The sequence below is a fragment of the Berghia stephanieae genome, chromosome 2, assembly GCF_034508935.2.
Source record: "Berghia stephanieae isolate SIO BIC M18660-M18661 chromosome 2, UCSD_Bste_1.3, whole genome shotgun sequence".
NCBI classification, from domain to species: Eukaryota; Metazoa; Mollusca; class Gastropoda; order Nudibranchia; family Aeolidiidae; genus Berghia; species Berghia stephanieae.
In genome coordinates, this window is record NC_088361.1 from 13,135,142 (window position 1) to 13,158,400 (window position 23,259).

Genomic DNA, 23,259 nt, shown 5'->3' on the forward strand with positions numbered 1-23,259 from the left:
GTAATTCACTTAATTTGAACAGCTTTTTAAAATACTATTTATAGCCTTGTAGCATTGTACTAAATCTAAACACATAGAAAAAAGGATGATGATGAAAGTAACGTGGAATGGAGTTACGACGGCCAGTTGCGGTGACTAACACCAGCCCCTAAATACCCCCCCCCCCCTCCCCCTCCCCAGCTTAAAAACTATCAAAACAAATATGGTACAATGTACATCATTTGATAGTTTTTTTTTGTTTGTTTGTTGCTTTAGGTCTCTTCCAACACAATTGAGGTTATATGAGAGACCGCTGAAACAAAGAAACAAGCAATCTAACAAAAATAGTACAAATGTAAATCAAAATCATAACCTAAAGATATCATAAGCTAAATTATAAATAACCAAGAACAAACAGGCAGAAGAATTTGATAGATTTCACCCTTCCCCACACTTTAGAAAAACAACACCAGGTAGTTTATTTCAAAGTCAAGATATATCATAATATAGAGATGTTTTTAAAAAGTGTCCTTGGTCAGCCCATTCCACGGTGGATGTTAGGGGTAACAAATGTTGAGTTTTATCATTCCTTGCAGTTTTTTTTTTAATACTAGTAAGACACATGGGACAAATTCAATGAACGTGAGCAGATCGGTGCGTTGACAAAACGCCATTTTTACATTTTGACCGGAAAAGTTTTTCATCATTTATTGGTCAATTAACCTGTTAACTGCCATACTCTGGAAAAACATGTATTTGAAAATTTAGGCCAGAAAAATCGTCCTTCAAATATCAATCGTTTAAAATGACCGTCATCTTGGCAAAAACTCTCAAACCGTAGCTGGACAAAATAGCCACATAATGAAGAATAACAGATTATTTTTTAAAAATACAATATCAACCAAAGAAAACAAGCAAAAAGATAACTGAAGGAAGACATTATATAAATATAATAAAAACTAGAAAATAAAAATGTTGAAACAAAACATGAGGCTAAAGAGCACGTTTTGTAACACTGTTTTTTTTTAGGGGGGATTTTTTGTTTGTTTATTTGTAATTTGATGTTCTAAACAATTTTTCAGGCGATGAATAATTTGATTTCCAGCCATCAAAAACACAGTTTTATGTTGAAATCTCAAATAAGCTGACAATAGTTATAAATATTAAAATTTTGGTGAATAATGAAATATTTACAATGGAATGAACTTTGACATTGATAGATAAAAGGAATGTAAAACAATGGCATATACTTATTGTACGAATCTGTATAAAAAATGGCTATTATTTTGGGAATGTATAGAGTTAAAACATTTATTTTTTTTTGTTTAACCAATCATTTAACAAGATACACAAATATTATAGCTGCTTTTCCCTTGGGTAGAAAGATAACAGGGCACAAATTAAATGGGAAATGGCCAACTAGAAATTATAAAAACGTATCAAATTGTATGTTTTTAGAGATTAAACAGAGCTTATTTCCCTTGAAGGCCATATCAAAAAATTAAAAAAAATATTCATATTTTAGTTCGAGCCTACAACATGTAAGCAATTTAAGTCTTAATAGGTAAAATTTGACGAACAATTATGTTAAAAATAATTTTTTTAAAAATATTGGCATAGGTTATTGGAATGTTCAAAAGTATCAGCAAAATAAAACTATCCTCCGAAGCAATCTTCAAAAAACATGTGAATACAGTCAACAATTATTTCACGCATACAGTCTTGCTTTGTAGCAAGTTACAAAAATAATCAGATAAACAAAAAAAAAATATTCTTTCAGGAAGATTTCCACCATCAGATCGCGTTCACTGACCACAACCAATATCAATCCACAATTGCATCTTCCTAAATTCTCGTGCAGAATAAAATGGCAGCATACAAATCATACCAATTAATTTCACAATCACATCACTAGAAAACCAATTTCATACAAAGGCACATCATTCATATGTCATGAGTTAAAATTCAAATATTTATTTAACACCCTTTCCAACACAAATAAGTTTATTTTCAAATGGTGGTATTTCTATTTTAATTCCTTAAGAACCAGACTAAATTTCTTACAAATCATAATTTTTACTATTATTTATTTATAGTTCCAGACAAAACCGTTTTCACCAAGAGAGCAGTAATATGATAGCGATTATAGAGCATTAATCTGTGACCGCATTGTATGGGGCAGAGCCTTCACCTTCTGAAACCCATGAGAAGTATTCAATTGCCTCCACTGGTATTTTAATCCAAACCGTATTAGTCCAAAAGCAAGTGCCTCCCATAAATATCTCTGAATTGCTCCCATTAATAGATCAGAGGAAAAACGACCGAAAAGAAAGCAAAACAAAAAGAAAAAAAAATTTTTGCTATCATCTTCAAAAAAATAATTTTTAAAAATAAATTAACAATGACAAAACAGATTATTTTTTTTAATTATTTTATCTACATTTGAATGTGACCTATGAACATAATTTAAACCTCGAGTTATTAAAAGCTTTGGCTCTACGTCATTATTTCCTTTCAAAATTTTTCTCTTTTTTCTCTGAGTGAACAAAACAGTAAATCAACCATTCTAAACATTGCGTAAACTCACAACACAATCACAAGCAAACATACTTTCCTTTCATCCTCATTCTAACACATCCCTCAAAGTCTCTTTAACAATGAACACACAATTACAACACACATGGACAGCAACATGCTTGGCACTAATGAAATGGATGAGTTGGGACTGACGCATGTGTACTTGTGTAAGTTTTCTATCTGTGCTATGAAAGATTCGCCCAGCCAATCTTTGTAGTTCTGTTTGTTTTCTGGAATCTTCATTAGACGCACAGCAGCGTCCGTGAAGAGAAGATCTGTATACCAAATGCCTGAGTCAAACATATGGAAATCTCCATCACTGAAAGATAAAAAAACTAACAAATATTAACTTAAGAAAATGATTGTACACAACATTTACAAGACTTTATCTATTCATCCTGTAAAATATTTCCTCTCTGATAAATTAACTTTTAAAACTTGAGTCTCATAATGTATGAATTTTCAAACTGTACAAGCATGGTGAATAATAATTTTTCTGTTGTCAAATGCACAGACTATCTCATGTAGAGGTGAATCACATGATTTGACGACAATTATACCTTCAGTCAAAACAAAACATGATGTAGCCTGAGAAGTTTCTTGTTTTCTTTATTTCGTTTTAAATGAAAAACAATTCCAATAAAAAACAAAAACAAACACAATGATTGCCTCTTAAACCCTTCCTCGGTAGAGCCTTATGACCATAACACAAGATCAGGTAAGGAAATGCATTAGATCAGTTGTGAACAAGGCATTCAGTGACTGGAAAGACTCGGCGACAGGCCAGTGGCCTAATCAAGCGACGTCGATACCTTCTATTCTATTCTATAACACAATATCACAAAATACAAACTCTACAAGAAGTGCATTAGCCTCAGGCAAATTACAGAGTTGATTTCAAATTACTGTGTCATTGTTTCAGTTCAGATCATAAATGATTGGATTGGCATTAACAGAAGAACTTTTAAGTTTTCATTCTTAAATGTGTTAAACGTGTGGACCTCTCTTATGCTGCATTATACGCGTTAAACACTTTCAACAAAGTCTTGCAAAACATCCTAACTGTTCAGGACATGCATGAAGACTGACTGTCCTCCATTTTAAATACTATAAACACGTCACAAATGTAGCTTGGAATTCTGATTGAAAAGTTATGTTAAACATTTCAATGCTGATACATTGTAAATCGCTTCAGGGTATATTGACTATAAATATACTGAAATTTTACAAAATTCTCACTATCATGACATCAGGAGAGAAAACGACTTGAGTGCAATAGGGCACCCACTTCAACAATAAAAGGCTGTTTTCACTTCACTCTAAAATCGTCTAATGCCGTATTTTATTCATTAGTATTACTGACTGAGCAAACAAATTGAGCTAAGAGCTATTATACTGTTGCCTTTTTTATCTTAATTGAAGAAATTTCATTTTTTATTTTTTTTTTGTTCAATGTTTAAATAATTACAAGTTCCTAGCAGTTAAGTATTTTTAAGAATCTATTTCAAACTACAAATTCTCTATGTCTATGCACATTTGTGTGTTAGTGTGCGTGTGTTTTTGTATGTATGTGGTCGTGTGTGCTTTATAAATAAGTTGTGATTATAGCCATTGTTTATAATGATTTTACATCATGAATTTTGTTGCACCTAGATTATTTGTCAACGGGATTAGCGCAATACAAATAACTTTATATTATTATTATTATTATTATTATTATTATTATTATTATTATTATTATTATTATTATTATTATTATTATTATTATTATTATTATTATTATTATCATTATTATTATATTATTATTATTATTATTATTATTATTATTATTATTATTATTATTATTAAATCCCACATGACATCAACATTTATCTGGACACCTGACTATTCATTTAATCATCTTTTACATCAAGACAACTTACATGTCAGATGAGAAAAACTGCTGGCCGTAATTGAGGAGATTCCACATGATTTCCTTCTGGAGAGCTGTTTTACCAGCTGCAAAATAAAGGACAAAAAACATACACGGCATGATTCAAAGTTTCTATTCAATATATTGTGCACAACGTGATGTTACTTGACTAAACGGATTTTGTTTTGTTTTGAGTTTTTTCAAATTAAAACTCAAGAAATTATAACAATTGGTATGTTATACTTATAAATTTACACAGTGGAAGCACTATTTATAAATCGAAAAATAAAAGAAATTTATAAAGAAATTGTTATCCACTCTTATGAAACTTTTATAAAAATTAAATTAAAAAGCTAAAGGACAAACCTAATCCAAAACTGCCAAGCTGAGAAAACTCACTAATTTAAATAAATGAAATTATCTTTCTCACTTACACGATGTGACAACAGCGTTAGACGGCACAAATCCTAGATGGCATTCATCAAATCGGTCCACATTGAGTCTCCGTCCATCCTTGCACATGATTTCATAATCATCAGATCGACGATTCCTGGCCCAGATGGCATGGTTCCGCCCACCTGTGTTGTCTCGAACTGTCAGATGCCGGACAAATGCAACATCACCACCCTCTGTAAATGTAGAAATAAATTAAATACAATCTTGAATTCAATGCATATTGTTTTCAAATTTTTTATTTTGTAGTTTTTAATTCCAGCCACATATCATGCAATGTAAATTTTGACAGTTTTTTAGGAAATCCATATGCACAAGGTGGTTAACCCAACCACTTCCCAGTGACAACCTCTTATAAAGCCAGTTTTATTTTTAGAGTTTTTCATCACCAATTATTCAGTATTACCTCAATTTCAGATGATATTGTATGCTAGCTGTTGAATAAATTTGAATGTTTCTCGATTATCAAATGGATCTATTATTTTTTCAGTATTTCTTTACCAAGGAACAAAGTTAATTTTTGAAAAACCTGATACACTCAATAATATCTGGCAATTTAGGGCATGAACCATTATTTGTCTTTGTTTCCAAATTTGCATTCAGTGAAATCAAGTGTTGATCATAAAAGTAGTCTACCTGAAACGATGAGTTCATCCCATATTTTGAATATAAAATATTGAATGATGGAGGGGTGAAAAGGGGAGCAACAAAAAGATTTCGAGTATAATCGCTTGTCAAATAAAGGGAAATAATGGAAACCTTTGCCATCACTTCTTTTCTTTTCCAGGCCTCCTACTTTCCTTCAAAATTTCTGATCTCATTCTATAAAATCATTTTAAAAAATCATTTCTTCTTTAAATTCATTTTCTGCATATTCTGTCTATTGCCCAAGAAAGATCAAAGGCTGAAACGTCGTATATCATTTGTGTATTGTTTCACTTTAAGAGCCATAATTACTCCTTATATTTTCATTACACTTTGACTTAGGAATTTTTAATTTAAGATTCAATAACAGCAAACTACTGGTTTTACAAAATTTCCCTATCAATTTTCAACTCCTCAAATAGAAGAGCCTCATATAGCCTGTACTTACTTTCCACCAGGCACCTGAAAGCCCCAGCAGCTCCATAGTATTGCTCTTCACTGTTCCTCTGACATTTCCTGTATCCACCTGCAGCGCAGCCCTCGCACAGATTGATGGGGCTACCGTTTGGATTATACTCACTGTCAAGGGCACCTGGGATGCAGCTGCGCACAAACAACTCACCTGAATCACAGAATTTTTTAATTTAAAAAATTGAGCTTTATATAGCGCAATATCCACTAAATGTGCTCAAAGCGCTTTACAATTATGCAATGACATACCTCCCAAATTTTTACTATGAAACGCAACAATCCAAGTGTTGGTCTTTTAATATTTTTTATTAAAAGATGTATTACACCAGTATTGGCAAAGAATTATCAATTGTACAGGAAGCCCTTGGGTAAAATTTTTTAAAACCTGAAAATTCTTCTCGTGAAAAGCATTTATGGAAACATTTCATCCAAAGCTTCTATTCAACAAATGGTATCACACTTAACTCTCTCCTTACCAGCCATCTTCAGAATTTCTCCCAAAACTTCACACCCACCCAACACAAAAACAGACATTTCTTACTCAAACATAAAAGCAACAAGCACATTCTATACATAATATTGTTCGACAATTTGAGCTTTATTTAAAAAATTGAGCTTTATATAGCACAATATCCACTAAATGTGCTCAAAGCGCTTTACAAGGGGTCCCTGGTCAACAGCAACATTCAACATGTAGGACGGGCATGATGCCTGTGAGGCGATATTACAATTTTTTGGACAAAGACAACGCTGTTAACGGCCAGGTACTCATTTTACACCTGAGTGCGTTGAGAGAATTTGAGTAAAGAGTCTTTTCCAAGGACTCAACTATGCGCCGAGCACGAAGCTCGAACCCAGGACCTTCCGATCCGAAAGCGAGTGTCATACCACTAGACCACATAGCCGCACAAACTGTCAAGTTTTTATAGCTATAGCAAAAATAAAAATGAAATCTGGATGAGAAAAGTGACGATTGCATCGTAACAAATGTGACGATTTTCCAATAGGTGGTAAGGAGAAGGTTAAATCACAAAATATGTCCATCTAGCTCTCCCTTATTGCCTTAAAAAAAACAATGCTGCCATCTTTTAAAAAATCAACTCACCACTACCAAACAAGTCAGCTGTTAAAATTTCAAAAAGCCAGTTTTCCAACTTTAGCCGGAAAAAAGAGAGTCCCTGATAGATGAACTTCAAGCATTTCAAAATATAAATAAATATGAACATTTACACAATGCATTTCCAATGCTTTACCATGTTCAATGTGCTTTAAAATGCTTAATCAGAGCTTGTGGTGAGAAAAGTGAAATAGGAGGAAAATTTTGAACAATTGCCTTTAAGCCCCATTTTTACAGCATTGACCTCCATTTTATGAGTCAAAGATTTTGCTAAAATCACTGAAACCAGTTTTTAAAATGGCAATCTCCTATTGCTTCAGGCTCTCTTTGAAAAGAAAAGAATTTTAGTCCAGGAGCCAACAATCGTATTTGCTCAGAGTGTGATACTTTTATCATTCCAATGAAAATGAGAAGTAGAAGTCGTGACATCACACCTTCCTCTCTTCTGGTTCAAAATTCCTAGGGAATGTGTAACCAGTCCTCCTTATTGAATCATAAGGTGGCATAACTATTTTAGTAGCAGGGTTTATAGGCAGATTCTTAGAATTGCGGGACGTAAAAGAGCGAGGATGGATGGTTTATTGAAGAGCAGCATTTTTCTAGACAATAAAATAAGATGCCATCACTCTGAAACCATAAGATCAGTTGCACAAGATATGTATCCAGACCTCTGGAAGACTGATTTTACACTTTTATAAAGATTGGAACCAGTATTTTGATATCACACTTTTGTTCCCTATAGAGTAACAAATATCGAATAAACATGCAATTGATATACCTTGCAATGAGTAAAGCACAAAATCTGACTTAACTGATCATTTATAAAAAGATTTGCTGAATTGAAAAAGTGAATGACCATTTCATAAAAATTAGCAGATCTGCAGGAAATCATGGAAAATTGTGAAGAGGATAATGGAGGAGAGTCCTTCTCTATTTCCATAAGAAAAAATTCTACTTCAAACAATTTGAAAGCACTATATAAATTACACAATTTTCGATTGGTTAAAAAAAAATTAAATTGAAATAAAAATAAATGTCTTCAGGGTTTTCTAATATTTTCATTAGATTCTCACCAATATTTGTAAAGATGGTACAATCATCAGGTAGAAACTGTTCCGTCTCAATGAAGATATTCAATGGGACAATCCAACCGTCTCCTCTGCCAATTCCAGGTTGACATGACCTTTTGCCTGGCAAGGAAGGAAACAAAATTCCCTTTTTGTTACACAAGATTATCAAAACTTGATATAGATCTTAAATATTAGCTCCTTTTTTTGTAATTGGAAAAAAAGTAAATTAACTAACAAAAAAGAGAGAAAAAAAAAGAATTTTTTTGAAAGATAAAGTAATACTAATAAAGTATAGTCGAAAATGTATGGACATACATATCATATATTTTAGTATCATTATAGGTCTGCCATGTATACAAATTTGTATTTCAAGTGAAAAATATTAGCATTTATCTAAGATTCAATATTTCCACCTTTTTATTAAATAAAAATAAAATAAATAAAATTCCCTTTATTCATCCCCAATGGGAAATTTATCTTAAAGGTCTATTCCAAGGGAAGACTGGAATAACCCAGATGTCAGCGGGTAGTCGAACTTGGTACCTTTTGGGTACCAAGCAAAGATCATACCGCTGAGCCACACTGCTATAAAGTATAGATTTTAATAGCAGTCATAATTCAAATAACTTTGGAACCAATCAGGTTGTGGCAAAAATTAGAGTTTTTCATTCTCTCTTCACACGAATCTGATCAAATTTTAAACTCTTTCGCTCACCATCAATTTTGGACACATGAAGAGCTTCATAGGTTCAACGTGTTACCACAAAGTTTGGTGATCTCAGTTATTCATCGAATATATGAAGCTATCCATGTGTCCAAAATTGATGGTGACCGAAAGGGTGAAAATTTGATCGGATTTATGACAATGGGAAGAGAGAGTGAAAAACTTGAGCCAGTTCACACATCTCACAAGACATGAGATCTTTGATATGATATTCAAAATTTAGCACATTCTCAAGTAGCCAATTCTTCCACCATCTGCTGATGGTCTTGGTACCGTTTTTAACCATTTGATCAGTCACAACACCCCACTATAGGTTGGATGGTGGAATTAAGTCTAACATATTTTCAATTAATTTCTTTTGAAAAATATGTACAAAACTCAACATAAGGAGAGAAAAAAATCCAAATTTGGCGATTGAAAAATCTGTAGATACAAATGTTATCTTTAAAAGAGGTAGTCTACAGTGAATGACAGTTGATAAAACATTTTTTTAAAGTATGAGGTGATCTACCTTTCATGTTAAACAGAGTGGTAGTCTTGTCAGTCTTTCTGGCCACTGCCACGACCTTGAACTCCATGTTCATGTCACCGTAGTCCTCTGCTGCAATAGGAACTAGGCCGTATCTCCTAATGAATATAATGTTTAAACAAAAATAACGTGGATTCGTGGATTCATATTCAAATTGATAATATATCCATTTTTTTACAGGCAGAAATCTGATTCAAATCAACATCAATAAAGATCTTCTTCTTCTTCATATTTTCTTTCAATAAAGATCTATTAACAATTATTCTGTTTCTTTATTTCATGTTTTCGTGGTACTTGTAGATAATGGAGTAAGGGGGGTAGTATTTTTTCTTATTAAAAAAAATAATAATAAATTTGTTAAATCTAAATTCCCAAAAGTTTACTCATCAACTTTTAATCACATTATTTCAAGAGACATAAGCTTTGTTTGTTTTTAAGGGTTTTACGGCGCTTACAACACATTAAGGTCATATCAGCGCCAGTAAAAAGGGAGAAAATGCGTTAGTAAAAAGTTCTAGAATTACAATTAAAGCACCCAAGAAAAGGTAGGACAAAGAGGAATTGGTTCAAATAGGAAACAGATGTAGATTTCAAGAGCACACTATCAAAGTACTTAGTTTGAGATCACCTAAAAGTCTCATCCAGACACGATCACAAGTCGCCACTAAGAGGAACACACTCAAATGTTTACAAATCATATATAATATGTAAACAAAACAATACAGTGTATAACAGAGAGATGATTTTCAAGACAAAAAGGTTATCTCCCAAAACTATACATTTGACTGTTTCCAGGGCCAGGACAAAACCGAGTAATCTCATCCCAAGACAAAGGCAGAAAGCATGTTGGAAAACAGATACAGGGGGATAGAAGACACAGTGTCTCCCTGCCCACTATGGGAGGTCAGGAACCCCACCTGAAGACAAAACCTTCAAGAAGTATCAATTTATATCCTCAGCAAACAACGACGAATCTTAAAATCATCATCATCATCAACAAGTGCCAGGCCTGTTGCAGACATCGGCGATCATGTCCCTCCAACCATATCTGTCCTCAGATCTTCTCAATAGCTCGATTCCTGTTCCTCCTCCACCAATCCATATGTTCAGAATGTCAATGTAATCTATCCTCTGTCTCCCTCTTCTTTTCTTCCCAGCAACTTTACCCGTAAGTACAATCTTTTCACTAAAGTTGCTGGGAATCTTAAAATACTATCGTTAAAAAAATTGACAAAAACACAAGAAACCCCATTCTTACTTTCCAGCAAGATAAACATCCCCAGCATCCAAGTTGACCAAATCAGCATCCCCCCTGTCAATCATCTCCATGCACATGCTGGTGTTCCCTCCAAGCATGCAGTCCATGTCTGGCTGGAGCTGCTTAGCCTTGAACGCCATAATCATCGACTCACACTTATTCTTCTCAGCCATTGACGTTACACACCAACGTACAGGATCTGACGGACATCGATTCATTTGTCTCAGCAATTCCAGGAACTGAGGACCTGTAAAATTATAGATAGAATGAAGTTGATGTCACTCAAGTCTTTGTTATTTTTTTTGGCCATCCACGTTTATAATTCTCACTAAATTGTATGAACCAGACTATAAACGTTTGAGGTTACACATAGTTTTGTGTGTTTGTTCATAATATTTATGGATGGCAATGTTGTGAGCTTCTTAGCCAAGTGCATGCTATCAATAATATTGAACATTTTTTTGTATTTTTGGATCAATGCAATTGTAAACAATACTTCCTCATATACAACTTGTAAAATTTTATTTTTAACTTTAATCCACACCTAATCATTCTTCTAGAAAAAAGAGTTTAACAAAAATTAATTTTTCTTTAAGAAGGTATTTATAGTAGCCAAATCACGATTTTCTATCTTCATGGAATTTAATGCAATGTACGTCGATGTCAAGAGTTTTGTCAACAAAAATTATAAAGTTTTGTAAAATTTAGAATACTTCTAAGCAAATGTTAAATGGAAAAGAACAAAAATAACACAACATATTACTTACCAACCCAATCATAGTAAGAATATGATCCAATTTCAGAAAATCCTTTGGTGTTGTCGTTAAACATTAAGTTTTTCCTGGTTAGTTTTTGTTTAAAGATGTCTACTGAGTAAGTTTCCTTGGAGGTAAACAATTCAAACTCCTGTTTGTGAGTGCCTGAGATTCCGTACAACTTATCAACTTCTCTCAAGAACACTTTCATGGCTTCCGTGTAGACTGGATCTATAACAGCAGACGTCATGATGACATTGGAAGAGACTTCACCCCAATTGCAGTTTAGATAATCGTCCACTGTTGTCATTCTGCCATCAGGACAGAACAGACGGAAATCCTGTGCCTGTAATAAAACAAATGATGACAATAGGCAAAGGTACACAAGAAAGAGTAAAACAACTGTTTGTTTTTAGTGGTTTACTTTGCTTACAATACTTTAATGTCATTTTGGTCATTCCAAAGGAATTGTATTTAGAATTCGAGCACAGATGAGAAAATGAGGATTTTAAAAATAAAAAGATAGCTACTTTTAAAAAAATATTTTAAGATTGTTTGACATTCTTTGCGTCTATAAATTATGTGATCAGTGATTTTAAATAATTTTTAAAATTTATAAAGTTAAAATTGGTCACTGGTTTATACATGGATTATTTTGTTTTAAAAATATAATCATTAGTACAACTCAATACACTCCTATAGCTCAACGAGATAGTAAGTATACCATCTACTTAATAACAAGAAATAAAGTGAGCAGAAAAGTGCCAGAAGGCAATAGAGAATAAAAACTTTGCAGTAATGGGGATTTGAACCAATGAACTGACTGTTACAGCAACTCTGCCTGGCCATAAGAGGGATTCTCTATAATCGACACCATCCACCACTCAAAAATAAAATAGAAGTGTCGATTGTCGATTACATGGTTTGTAGAGCGAACCTCTCATGGCCAGGCGGAGTTACCGTAACAGTTGGGTCATGAGTTCAAATTTTCATCATCGCAAAGTTTTTATTCTCTATTGTCTTCTGACACTATTCTAGTCACTTATTTCTTGTTAATATCAGCATAAGTACCTGCGCCACTCACTTTTCTGAATTTATATTCTCACAATCTACAGTTGCGAAATGTATAGAATCATTCATATTGTAAAGTATGGAGCTTTAAAGGTTTTTGGACTACCATAAAACACCTCATATTTGAGTGTGACTTTTGTTATAGATTTGTTTAATATGTTTACTTATTAAATAAATAATAATACTGAATGTGTATTCATTTTTTTACCATTAAAAAAAATCCAAGTGGAATCGTGGCACACATCAATGAAATTTAAGACTAAAAAATGTTCTGAATAAATGACAAGAAGGATTTTCCCTTACATTAGACGAGTTAACACCTCCAGTCATCTGTGAGACTGTGTCATGTCTGATAAATGCTACATCGCCGTGTCCATCGGCGACACACCGATAAGCTCCATCAAATCCTCCATACGTGTCACTGGTCTGACAAAACTCTTCATTCTGACCCTTGCACAACTGGCACACCTTGGTTGGATTGTTTCCTGGAAGAGAAATGTAGCAGACTCGCAAATAAGATTGTATACTGATGAATGCTAGATATAAAATATGTATAATTATATTCGACTCTAAGAAGACTTACAATTGTGGTGTCCTTTGTTATAAAAAGTCTTAGAATTCATTAAAATAAATATTTCCCATTTGATGAAAAAGCTCATAATTTGTGTACTGTTATAAGATCTAAATGTAACCAGTAAAAGTAGTCCTTCAGAACCATTGGGCCTATGGAGCTGGAGTTTATCCCGATTTCTATAGAGTGAAATGGACAATAGCAATTGCTTGCTATCCTTTGGATAGGATGCTAGTCTATCGCAAAGTACTTTCCACCAAATCTAACAGATTCAGCTACCCATTCACTGCTGGGTGGACAGGAGGGTCAGAAAAAAAAACCTCGACTGCACCAAGGATCAATCTTGGTATCTTTGTATGTGAAGCGAGTGCTCTACCAACTGAGCTATTGGGCCCACCCACATGTAGCCAGATGTGCATCAAATTTCTAGTCAAGCAGAGCCATTTCACCCTCCTTCAAATTTATGGATTTAATCCGTAATTCAGGAGCTAAATGTCAATAACTTAATACATCATTAAATATAAGTCATATCGACTAACTTAGATTTAAAATTTTTTATCCTTTTCCAAAAACAAATTAATTCGAAGAAAAAAAATGATAAAATTAAAATCATTTTTAACTTTTAGTAAAATGACAAAAAATAATAACATGATATTAGCAACAAAAAAAAAGAAAAATGTTCACATCAAAGTTTACTGATCTACATTTTTTGTTTTCTATTTATATATAAGTTATTTGCCTTATTAAAACTGTAAACATGATGTTGTTATACCTAATGGGTTGTAGAAGGAGGTCAAAGCACCAGGTAGACAGACTTTTTCAAAGTATTCGGAAACAGCCTTGACAATAGCGTTACACTGGGTTATTCCGATGTGACCCATCTGTACCAGCTTCCCTATTGGATAGACCCAGCCAGCACTCATACCAATGCCTAAACAATGAGAAAAACAAACCATACAGATAAACACTTGTTTGCCATTCCTTTGGTTTTCATTTTTAATAATAATAATAATAATAATAATAATAATAATAATAATAATAATAATATATAATAAATAAAATAATAATAATAATAATAAATAATAATAATAATAATAATAATAATAATAATAATAAAATAAATAATAATAATAATAAATAATAATAATAATAATAATAATAATAAATAATAATAATAATAATAATAATAAATAATAACATATATAATAATAACTATATAATACATAATCATATTTAATCCACTGACAAGTGTTCTATGGCGTTTTACAATCACTTAGGCTATATAAACTATCATACACACTAACACGCCTACACACATACAACCGTACACTCAAACCCACATACGGAAACTTCTCCACATCCACATATGCAAACTCTCTCCATACACATCGCTACATCATCTACCCTAAATTAAAACATAAGGCACATTAATTGTCAAAATACGGTCTTCTAAATAATTCTGTTTTCAATTTCTTTTTAAAGGTATCTAAATTTTTGCTATTGAAGATGAAAAAAATTTTTTTACATTTTCTTTCTTCTTTTGCTTTCCATATCCTTGACATCCCTTTCAATATAAGGCGCTTACATGTCCCATTTCCTAGCAGGTACTGACGCTGACATGTTGCATAGCACAGTCCTCGAGTTTAGGCCCTAAGAATCTTGCATATGAAATCCAAGCAACAACTGCACAATAAATAAACCTTACATACACACACACACACACACACACACACACACAGACAGACACACACACATATACATAAAATGACTCTTCATTGTGACCCACCAGGAAAACAGATCTTGCTTGCCCTCAAAGATTCCAGGGTGACCGATTGACGTGATCTCACTATGGCTACAGAGTAATAAATGGGCTTAGAGCTGGCAGCTGAGGACCAACACAGTAAAGAACATCAGTTAAATCATTGTTTTTAAAAACATTGACAAAAAAAGTATTCGATTTTCGTGATCACAGTACGACAGAACAATTTTAGAACATTGAATTACAATTGGTTCAGACAAAAATACAAAAATGTCCACAATACACTTTTTAACTATCTCCTTCCCAGCCATTTTTAGAATTTCCCCCCGAAAATTCACACCCACCCAACACAAAAATAGACTTTTCCTAATCAAACCAAAAACTAACAAGTGCATTCTATATAGTATTTATAGCTGTAATCAAAGTATTCATTTAAATTTTTAGAAACAGAATGATAAAATTGTCGGTTGCATCGTAACGAATGTGACGATTTTCCTATCATTGGTAACGAGAGGGTTAAGTACCCATGTAAAATCTCCCTGTAGAGACAAAATTTTATAACATATTGTTCTACAATTATTCTGCAATTTTTTTTTCAGTGTGAGGACAGTTAATACATGGAATAGTTTGAAATTTATAACCAAAAACTTCAAAAGTATAAATCATTTCAAAAATGCAATCAACAGGGATCTCCATAAGTTAATATATGTGCAGCTATGTGGTCTAGTGGTATGACACTCAGTTTCTAATCGGAAGGTCATGGGTTCGAGCCTCGCTCAACGCATAGTTGAGTCCTTGGAGAAGGCTCTTTACTCACATTCTCTCACCATCCTCAAGTGTAAAATGAGTACCTGGCCATTAACAGTGTTGTCTATGTCCCAAAAAATTGCTATATCGTCTAACAGGCGTCTTGTCCCATCCTAAAATGTTAAATGTTGCTGTTGCCTGGGGATTCCTAGTAAAGCACTTTGAGCACGTTTATTTAGTGGATATTGTGCCAAATAAAGACTCGACTTTTTTTTTTTCATTTCTTAAATATATGAATTTGATGAACAAGTGTTTAATTGATATATTTTTGAATGTTTATGATGTTAATGATCATATGTACTTATGTATACCTGGGAATTTTTTTTTTAACCTGAACCATCCTTTTTCTTTCACATGTTATTTAAAGAGTTTAAACCAACATGTACATATATGCAGGCCTGACATACGAACCCACTTTTGGGCCTAGTTTAACATTGTCGTAATGAACAATATTTTGAGTCATTTTTTTGAGATTTCCATTACAACAATGAGCCCATAATGAATTGGGTTATCAGACCTGCAAATAAGTGCACGTAATCATTAACCTAAGCAACACTTACTATGATATGAAAATCAACAAAGGAAGAAACTACCAGGAGAAAATAATCAGCCTCTGTCACAGCAGAATCATTTTTTTTTCAAAGATGCTTCTGATTATTTTCCAATATCTTTTCTCTCTGCTTGTTTTTTGTTTTTTTTGTTTTTAAAGGTTTTACGGCGCTCGCAAGACATTAAGGTCATATCAGCGCCAGTAAAAAGGAAGAAAATGGGATAGTAAAAAGTTCTAGAATTACAATTAAAGCATCCAAGAATAAGGCAGACAAAGGGGGGAATTGGTTCAAATAGGGAACAGATGTAGATTCCAAGAGCACACTATCAGTGTACTTAGTTTGAGATCACCTAAAAGTCTCATCCAGACACAAGCACAGGTCCCCACTAAGGGGAACACACTCAACTGTTTACAAATCATATATAATAAATAAACAAAACATAATACAGTGCATAACAGAGAGATGAATTACAAGGAAAAAAATATCATCTCCAAAACAAACTATACATTTGACTTGTCCCCTCTCAGCCAGGGTATCTGGCCAGGGCCAGGACAAAACCAAGTAATCTCATTCCAAGACAAAGACAGAAGGCATGATGGAAAATAGATATAAGGGGATAGAAGACACAGTATGTACCTCCCTGCCCACTACGGGAGGTCAGGAACCCCACCCAGTTTTTTTGTTTTTTTTTTGGACCTTGTCTTATACCAGCGTTAACTGCTCCTCAATGTTTAACTTACATGTTTTGTAGTTTTCTGCCATGATAGGCATCAAGTTGTGCTGTCTGCCAGCAAAGTAAGACAGACCAGAATCCAGCGTCATCAAATCTGCTTTGTTGTCCTCAATCATTTGCATGCACACAAATCTGAAAAAATTTAGTTTGCAAAAATTATATTTTATTATCATCATCACCATTTTATCATTAGCATTGTTATCATCATCATCATCATCATTATTATTATTATTATCATTATTATCATCATCATCATCATCATCATCATCATCATCATCATCATCATCATCATCATCATCATCATTATTATTATTATTATTATTATTATTATTATTATTATTATTATTATTATTATTATTATTATTATTATTATTATCATAATAATAATTTATTATTATTTAGTGTTACTATTATCATTAGTATTATCTATCTGTGATGAATGTTGCAGATATACAAATTGATATTGATGCAGCAGCTAGTTTTTAAAAAATGAGCAGTAAATGTTCTTGTAGTCAATCACGACACTTTTTGACTGAAATGGAACTTAACAGTCATCTAAGTGGTCAGTGTCAACAAAGGTCTTTACAAAACATTACTACAGGCAGTTTTCTGCAGTCAAGAGCGGTAACTGAAACAGGTCTCGTTTCTGATGTATTTTTCAATTAAATTAACTGCTCATTAAAAATGTTGATGAAAATATGACCGTCATAAATCAACACTATCATTATCATCGTCCTCATCAATATTTATTATGATCATTACAAACATCATTCCATTGATACTTATCAATACACAGTTTCCTCATCAAAGATGAGAACTATCTCGGAGTGGAATGGGCTGGATGAACTGGTCATCATGGAACCACACCTAAACGATTTCAAGGCCTGACTGACATGGGCCCGCGCCCAATGAGGACACCGCTGAAATACAACCAGACCATTGGTTTCTTCAGCGCCAACCATAAGAAACAGATACAGAAAGATGAAGCACCCTGTCACATGAGATGTTAAACATTAAAGCGATAGACAAGGAAGAACATGTTTCAGATCATGTATAGATTGAACATCATAAATTCAATACTTACGTGTCAAATGTTTTCACACACTGGAAGTCATTGGGCAACACAGACTCAACTATGACCTCCTTGTCCCCAGCATCCTTCTGTGCTTGTTTCTTGGCAATCTCCCTTTTGGCTGCTGCAACCATCACACTCTTCAACTGTTTACATTTCAGCTCTTCGGCAACGCTTGTTACACACCATCTTGTAGCTGAAAATGAAAAGTAAAAAGATAAAAAGACATTTTCTCTCAAAATCCTCAATTGTAATTGGATATCACTTTTCTTTCTTTCTTTTCTTTGCAATATCTTTGATTAAAACCAAAACAGAGAGAGAGAGATACAAATCAAAGACAACTATTATCATATTTTGTTGTTAAATTGAATTCGTATCACTTTTCCATCAAACTTGTCTTACTGTAATATGTTTTGTTTTATATCACTGTAAAGTGCTTAGAGCCTGTGACAATGGGACAAAGCGCTATATAAATGCCATTTATTATTATTATTGACTAATTAACCTGAACTAATGTCATTCATTTTTTTAATAAACTAACATTGTGAGCAAATGCCCCTACCTTGAAAGACTTCAGCTTGAGATTTTTATATAGCGCAATATCCACTAAACGTGTTCAAAGCATTTTACAAGAGGTCCCTAGCCAACAGCAACATTTAACATGTAGAATGAGACATGATGCCTGTTAGGCGATATCACAGGGGTTTTTTCGGGCAGAGACAATGCTGTTAACGGCCAGGTAATCAGTTTTATACCTGAGTACAGTGGGAGAAGAATGTGAGTAAAGAGTCTTTTCCAAGGACTCAACTATGTGCTAAGCGAGGCTCGAACCCAGTACCTTCTGATCTGAAAGTGAGCGTCATACCACAAGACCACATAGCTGCAAAGACTGTGGCCATAAAGTAATGATGTTTTGAAATAAGAATGGAAATCATCTCTATAACAAAAACTTGGAACTGTTGACATCTTTCAGGAAATGAAAAAGTATCTAGCTATATAATTAATACATGTTGTGCTTGAAAAAAATCAAAACAAAGAAAACGGACATCTAGTGATAAAAAGAATTGAAAAAAAGAAAAAAAAACACACACAAAAACAGAGCAACATCAGCTCCTATTGAAACTAATTTTGTCATTACTTGTGCATTCTTGCCATAAATTGGCTTCTGGGTGGCATAACATTGTGTTCAATCGTGTTTCTAACTGTTCCCTAAGTCATCTGTGAGGTGTTTCAGCAACAGAAACGGACCGTTAATATTAATGCTTGTACGATACCAACTTTGAGTTGAAACAAATACTTCTAGTTGTTTGAGAAAGAAGAAGAAGAAGAAGAAGAAGAAGAAGAAGAAGAAGAAGAAGAAGAAGAAGAAGAAGAAGAAGAAGAAGAAGAAGAAGAAAATGAAGAAGAAGAAATAGAAGGAAAGAAAGAAAGAGAAAAAAAATATGAATATATGATACAAAGGAGTACCACAATTTTATCAAGGAGGTTCCAAATAATTGTTTGAATTAAGCATTGAGGTAATTTGAAAATAATACATATTGCTTTTCTTCTATCACTGAAGACAATGTCAAAGAAAAGATTTAATCAACTTGCAAACACTGGAAATTACAAAAGAAGGAAACAAACAGTGAACTGAATAAAACTTAAAGCAATTTACTAAAAGACGGTTTACTGGATACATTGGATTGACATAGATTTCATAACAGCCAACTTTTCAAAGAGATAAAACAGGAATTCCTAACACACTATCATGATCCAAAACAGCAGTATGATTGGACAATTATATAATGCTGTCTATATTTAATATATATTGTTCCTTGTTTTAATTTGGAAAACGGTTGGGGCTGCCTGAGGCCGGTGATCGTAAAATACTAACGAAAGAGTGAAAATGGAGAGGCTTCGTATGGGAACAAAACAGACAATGGACCTTTCGGGTACAAACCCTTCGTCAGCACAACAATACACAAATAAACGTGGAAAACGTTTATTTGTGTATTGTTGTGCTGACGAAGGGTTTGTACCAGAAACGTCCATTGTCTGTTGTGTTCCCATACGAAGCCTCTCCATTTTCACTCTTTTGTTAATATTTGTTTTAATTTGCAAGTCAAAAATAATCCTGAGACATGCATAGTCATTTCACATATAAACAATCTTTGTTTCTTCTTCTCCAGATAGTCAAAAAATCAGGACAGTTCCGATTTTATTAGGACAGTTGACCACTATGAAATTTCAAATCAATTCTGTATAAAACATATAAACTGTAAAATGCTATTTAGAAAAATGTTGTCATGCAGTGCATTCATTTTATCAAGACCTGCTCTCTCTCTCTCTCTCTCTCTCTCTCTCTCTCTCTCTCTCTCTCTCTCTCTCTCTCTCTCTCTCTCTCTCTCTCTCTCTCTCTCTCTCTCGCTCTCTCTTATATTCTTTTTGTTTCTTTTAGACAGTAACAATGGAGAAGAAGTAAGTGAGAAAATTATAAGGAGTTCAGTTAGTTAATATGAATATTACCAAATTATTCTCATTTTAATATTTGAGATTTTTGAAAATGAAGAATATGGTAGTTAATTTTAACGTTAAATTTCCACTCCAAGAATTAAAATTGTTGCTGAACTCTCCTTTGATTTCTTCCAAAATATTTACAGACAACATTAACAACATCTGTTTGACGTCAATAAATATATAAGGCATACGTAGCATTGCAAAAAAATAGAAGAAACGCATGTTAACCTTTTAAAGACGAGTTTCGGTTTTGCTCTAACCTCCCAAGTCAAAGCAAGTCATATTAAATATTGCTCTCTTTAAGAAAACACTTAACTTTGTAAGGACAGTGGTTTCCACCTAAGAGTCAAGTTGTTAGGAAGTGAGATTTTTTTTTAAAATTTTAAAAAGCATGCACACACTGTCATGCAAAAGGGCAAAATGCTCCACAGTGTAAAAAAAAGAAACCCTAAGAATTTCAGATTTAAAATTTAGTCAAACTTTTGTATAGCCTACATTTTGTTTTGCTATGGAATGTAACCACACAGAGTGGTTTATGATTTCTATGGTTTAAAGAATCCAATAATTTATTAATTTCCTCCTGTTTGATGGATCTATACAGATGGCAATCAGGACCTTTATTTAGTCATTCTTATCAAAACTTTGTCGATATCAAACGAACACTGGTGAATTGTGGTATGGAAAGTGCCCATATATATCAATGATAATCAAATTATTGTTAATTCAATTACTTTTACTGACATTTTCAAAACTTAATGCCCAATCAAGAATTTCTTCGCAATCTATCCCCGGCCTCTTGTATAAAAATATGAGATAAACTAATTTGCCAACTTTAAAAAAAAAAATAAATAAATAGAAAAACATTGCCACTCACATAGCCCCTTGTTTCATTTCTCGTTTTAAAATATTTTATGTGCTTGGTTAACTTCTTGACAGGGCAATATTAATTCAAGGGGAAACCACTGTTTAACCAAACAAATAATTGTAGAGGAAAAAGTAGGAATCAACATTAAAGGATTAAAATTGTGACCTAGTTGAAAGAACAATTAAGGCGAATTAATGCGGAAAGATGCAACATCAAACACCAAACTTACGTCGCGGTTGATTTTTACTTTTCTTCTCTTCTTCTATAATAATAATAACAGCAGCAATTAAGGACAAACATAAAAAGATAATAGAAAAAAAAATTATAATAAAACCGTTTTCAAGATTATTGGGATGTGTTCTGAGTACATAAAAGAAAAGAGCTACATATTGACTCACTGCCTCAATATATAGTAGTAGTAGTAATAGTAGTAGTAGTAGTAGTAGTAGTAGTAGTAGTAGTAGTAGTAGTAGTAGTAGTAGTAGTAGTAGTAGTAGTAGTATCTAGTAGTAGTAGATGTAATATTAGTAGTAAGTATAGTAGTAGTAGTAGTAGTAAGTAGTAGTAGTAGTAGTAGTAGTAGTAGTAGTAGTAGTAGTAGTAGTAGTAGTAGTAGTAGTAGTAGTAGTGTAGTAGTAGTAGTAGTAGTAGCAGTAGTAGTATAGTAGTAGTAGTAGTAGATTAGTAGTAGTAGTAGTAGTAGTAGTAGTAGTAGTAGTAGTAGTAGTATAGTAGCATAGTAGGTGGTGGTAGAGTAGTAGTGTAGTAGTAGTAGTAGTAGTGGTAGTAGTAGTAGTAGTATGTAGTAGTGGTAGTAGTAGCATAGTTGTAGTAGTGTAGTAGTAGTATAGTAGTAGTAGCAGTAGTGTAGTAGTATAGTAGTAGTAGTAGTAGTAGTAGTAGTAGTAGTAGTAGTAGTAGTAGTAGTAGTAGTAGTAGTAGTAGTAGTAGTAGGCTTAGTATGATATTTGAATCATGGTAAATTGTTTGAAATTCTAATATTCATGCTATTGAATTTGAATGGGCGAACATATAAAACGCTAATGTCAGATGCAAGATAGAGTCATGTTTTGATTCCAGCCAGAGCTATACGGATATAAGGAGGGAAATCATCTTGTCACAGTCACAAGTGAGCAAGGTGTCAACGAGGAGTAAGGAGAGAAGGTGAGAAAAGTTGGAAGTAGGAAGTGGTGGCTAATAATAATACTAATAACGTCGTATGGCAATAGTCAATAGTTTGAGTGGGATCGGGCTTCTCTTTGGAAATAAAATGAACTTACGTCTCGCTTGGCAAATGATAAAAAGTACAGCAGTAAAGGCCAATATAAATATTAATCGGTCCATTTTAAAATGTATTCTTGATAAAACAAAACTCATAAACAAAATATTGTCACACTTCCGCCATCGTTTGTCGCTACAACGACACACCTGTGTACTGTTTTCGGCACGTTACTATTTTTAGTCCGTAGCGGAAAGCCCATTTACTTCACAGGTGTAAATGAAAGTTTAATACGCGATGGAAAAATAATACCATAATGTAACCAGAGTATTCTCAAGATTATATTTGCCATGGCTTTTGCTGTCATGCAAAAGTAAGATTTTATGTTCAAAATTATTTTACTTGCGATCATACCAATGGCTTCAACGAGAGACTCATTCTCACCTGGCGTAGTGGTTTTAAATAAAGGTGATTTGAAGAGAGCAGCAGCTAGATAAACTTTTTCGGGCTCCAAAGGACCACTGTCCAAATAATATTACACATTAAAGCTTCAATAAACTTCTTTTTTAAAAATCTAAATAGCCATTATCATCATAACAGCTTTCAAATTTATCTTTGTAAA

At 33.2% G+C, this 23,259-nt stretch overlaps 1 protein-coding gene across 2 annotated transcripts; it reads right to left on the minus strand.

Moving 5' to 3' along the window:
* Positions 1–1,289: 1,289 nt before the first annotated feature.
* LOC144964346 (melanotransferrin-like) lies at positions 1,290–22,883 on the minus strand. 2 transcript variants are annotated; one of them, XM_078898454.1, is made up of 14 exons: positions 22,699–22,883; positions 18,067–18,250; positions 16,990–17,114; positions 14,919–15,017; positions 13,905–14,063; positions 12,865–13,046; positions 11,503–11,836; positions 10,736–10,982; positions 9,460–9,575; positions 8,228–8,344; positions 6,015–6,188; positions 4,903–5,097; positions 4,479–4,554; positions 1,290–2,875 (listed from the first exon to the last, which is right to left on the minus strand). In XM_078898454.1, the coding sequence occupies exons 1-14, from the start codon at positions 22,793–22,795 to the stop codon at positions 2,620–2,622; spliced, it is 2,361 nt and encodes a 786-aa protein (XP_078754580.1). In that variant the 5' UTR covers positions 22,796–22,883; the 3' UTR covers positions 1,290–2,619. The 2 variants fall into 2 exon arrangements, with proteins under 2 accessions (XP_078754580.1, XP_078754581.1); XM_078898455.1 differs by lacking the exon at positions 22,699–22,883 and adding an exon at positions 21,648–21,674.
* Positions 22,884–23,259: the final 376 nt, after the last annotated feature.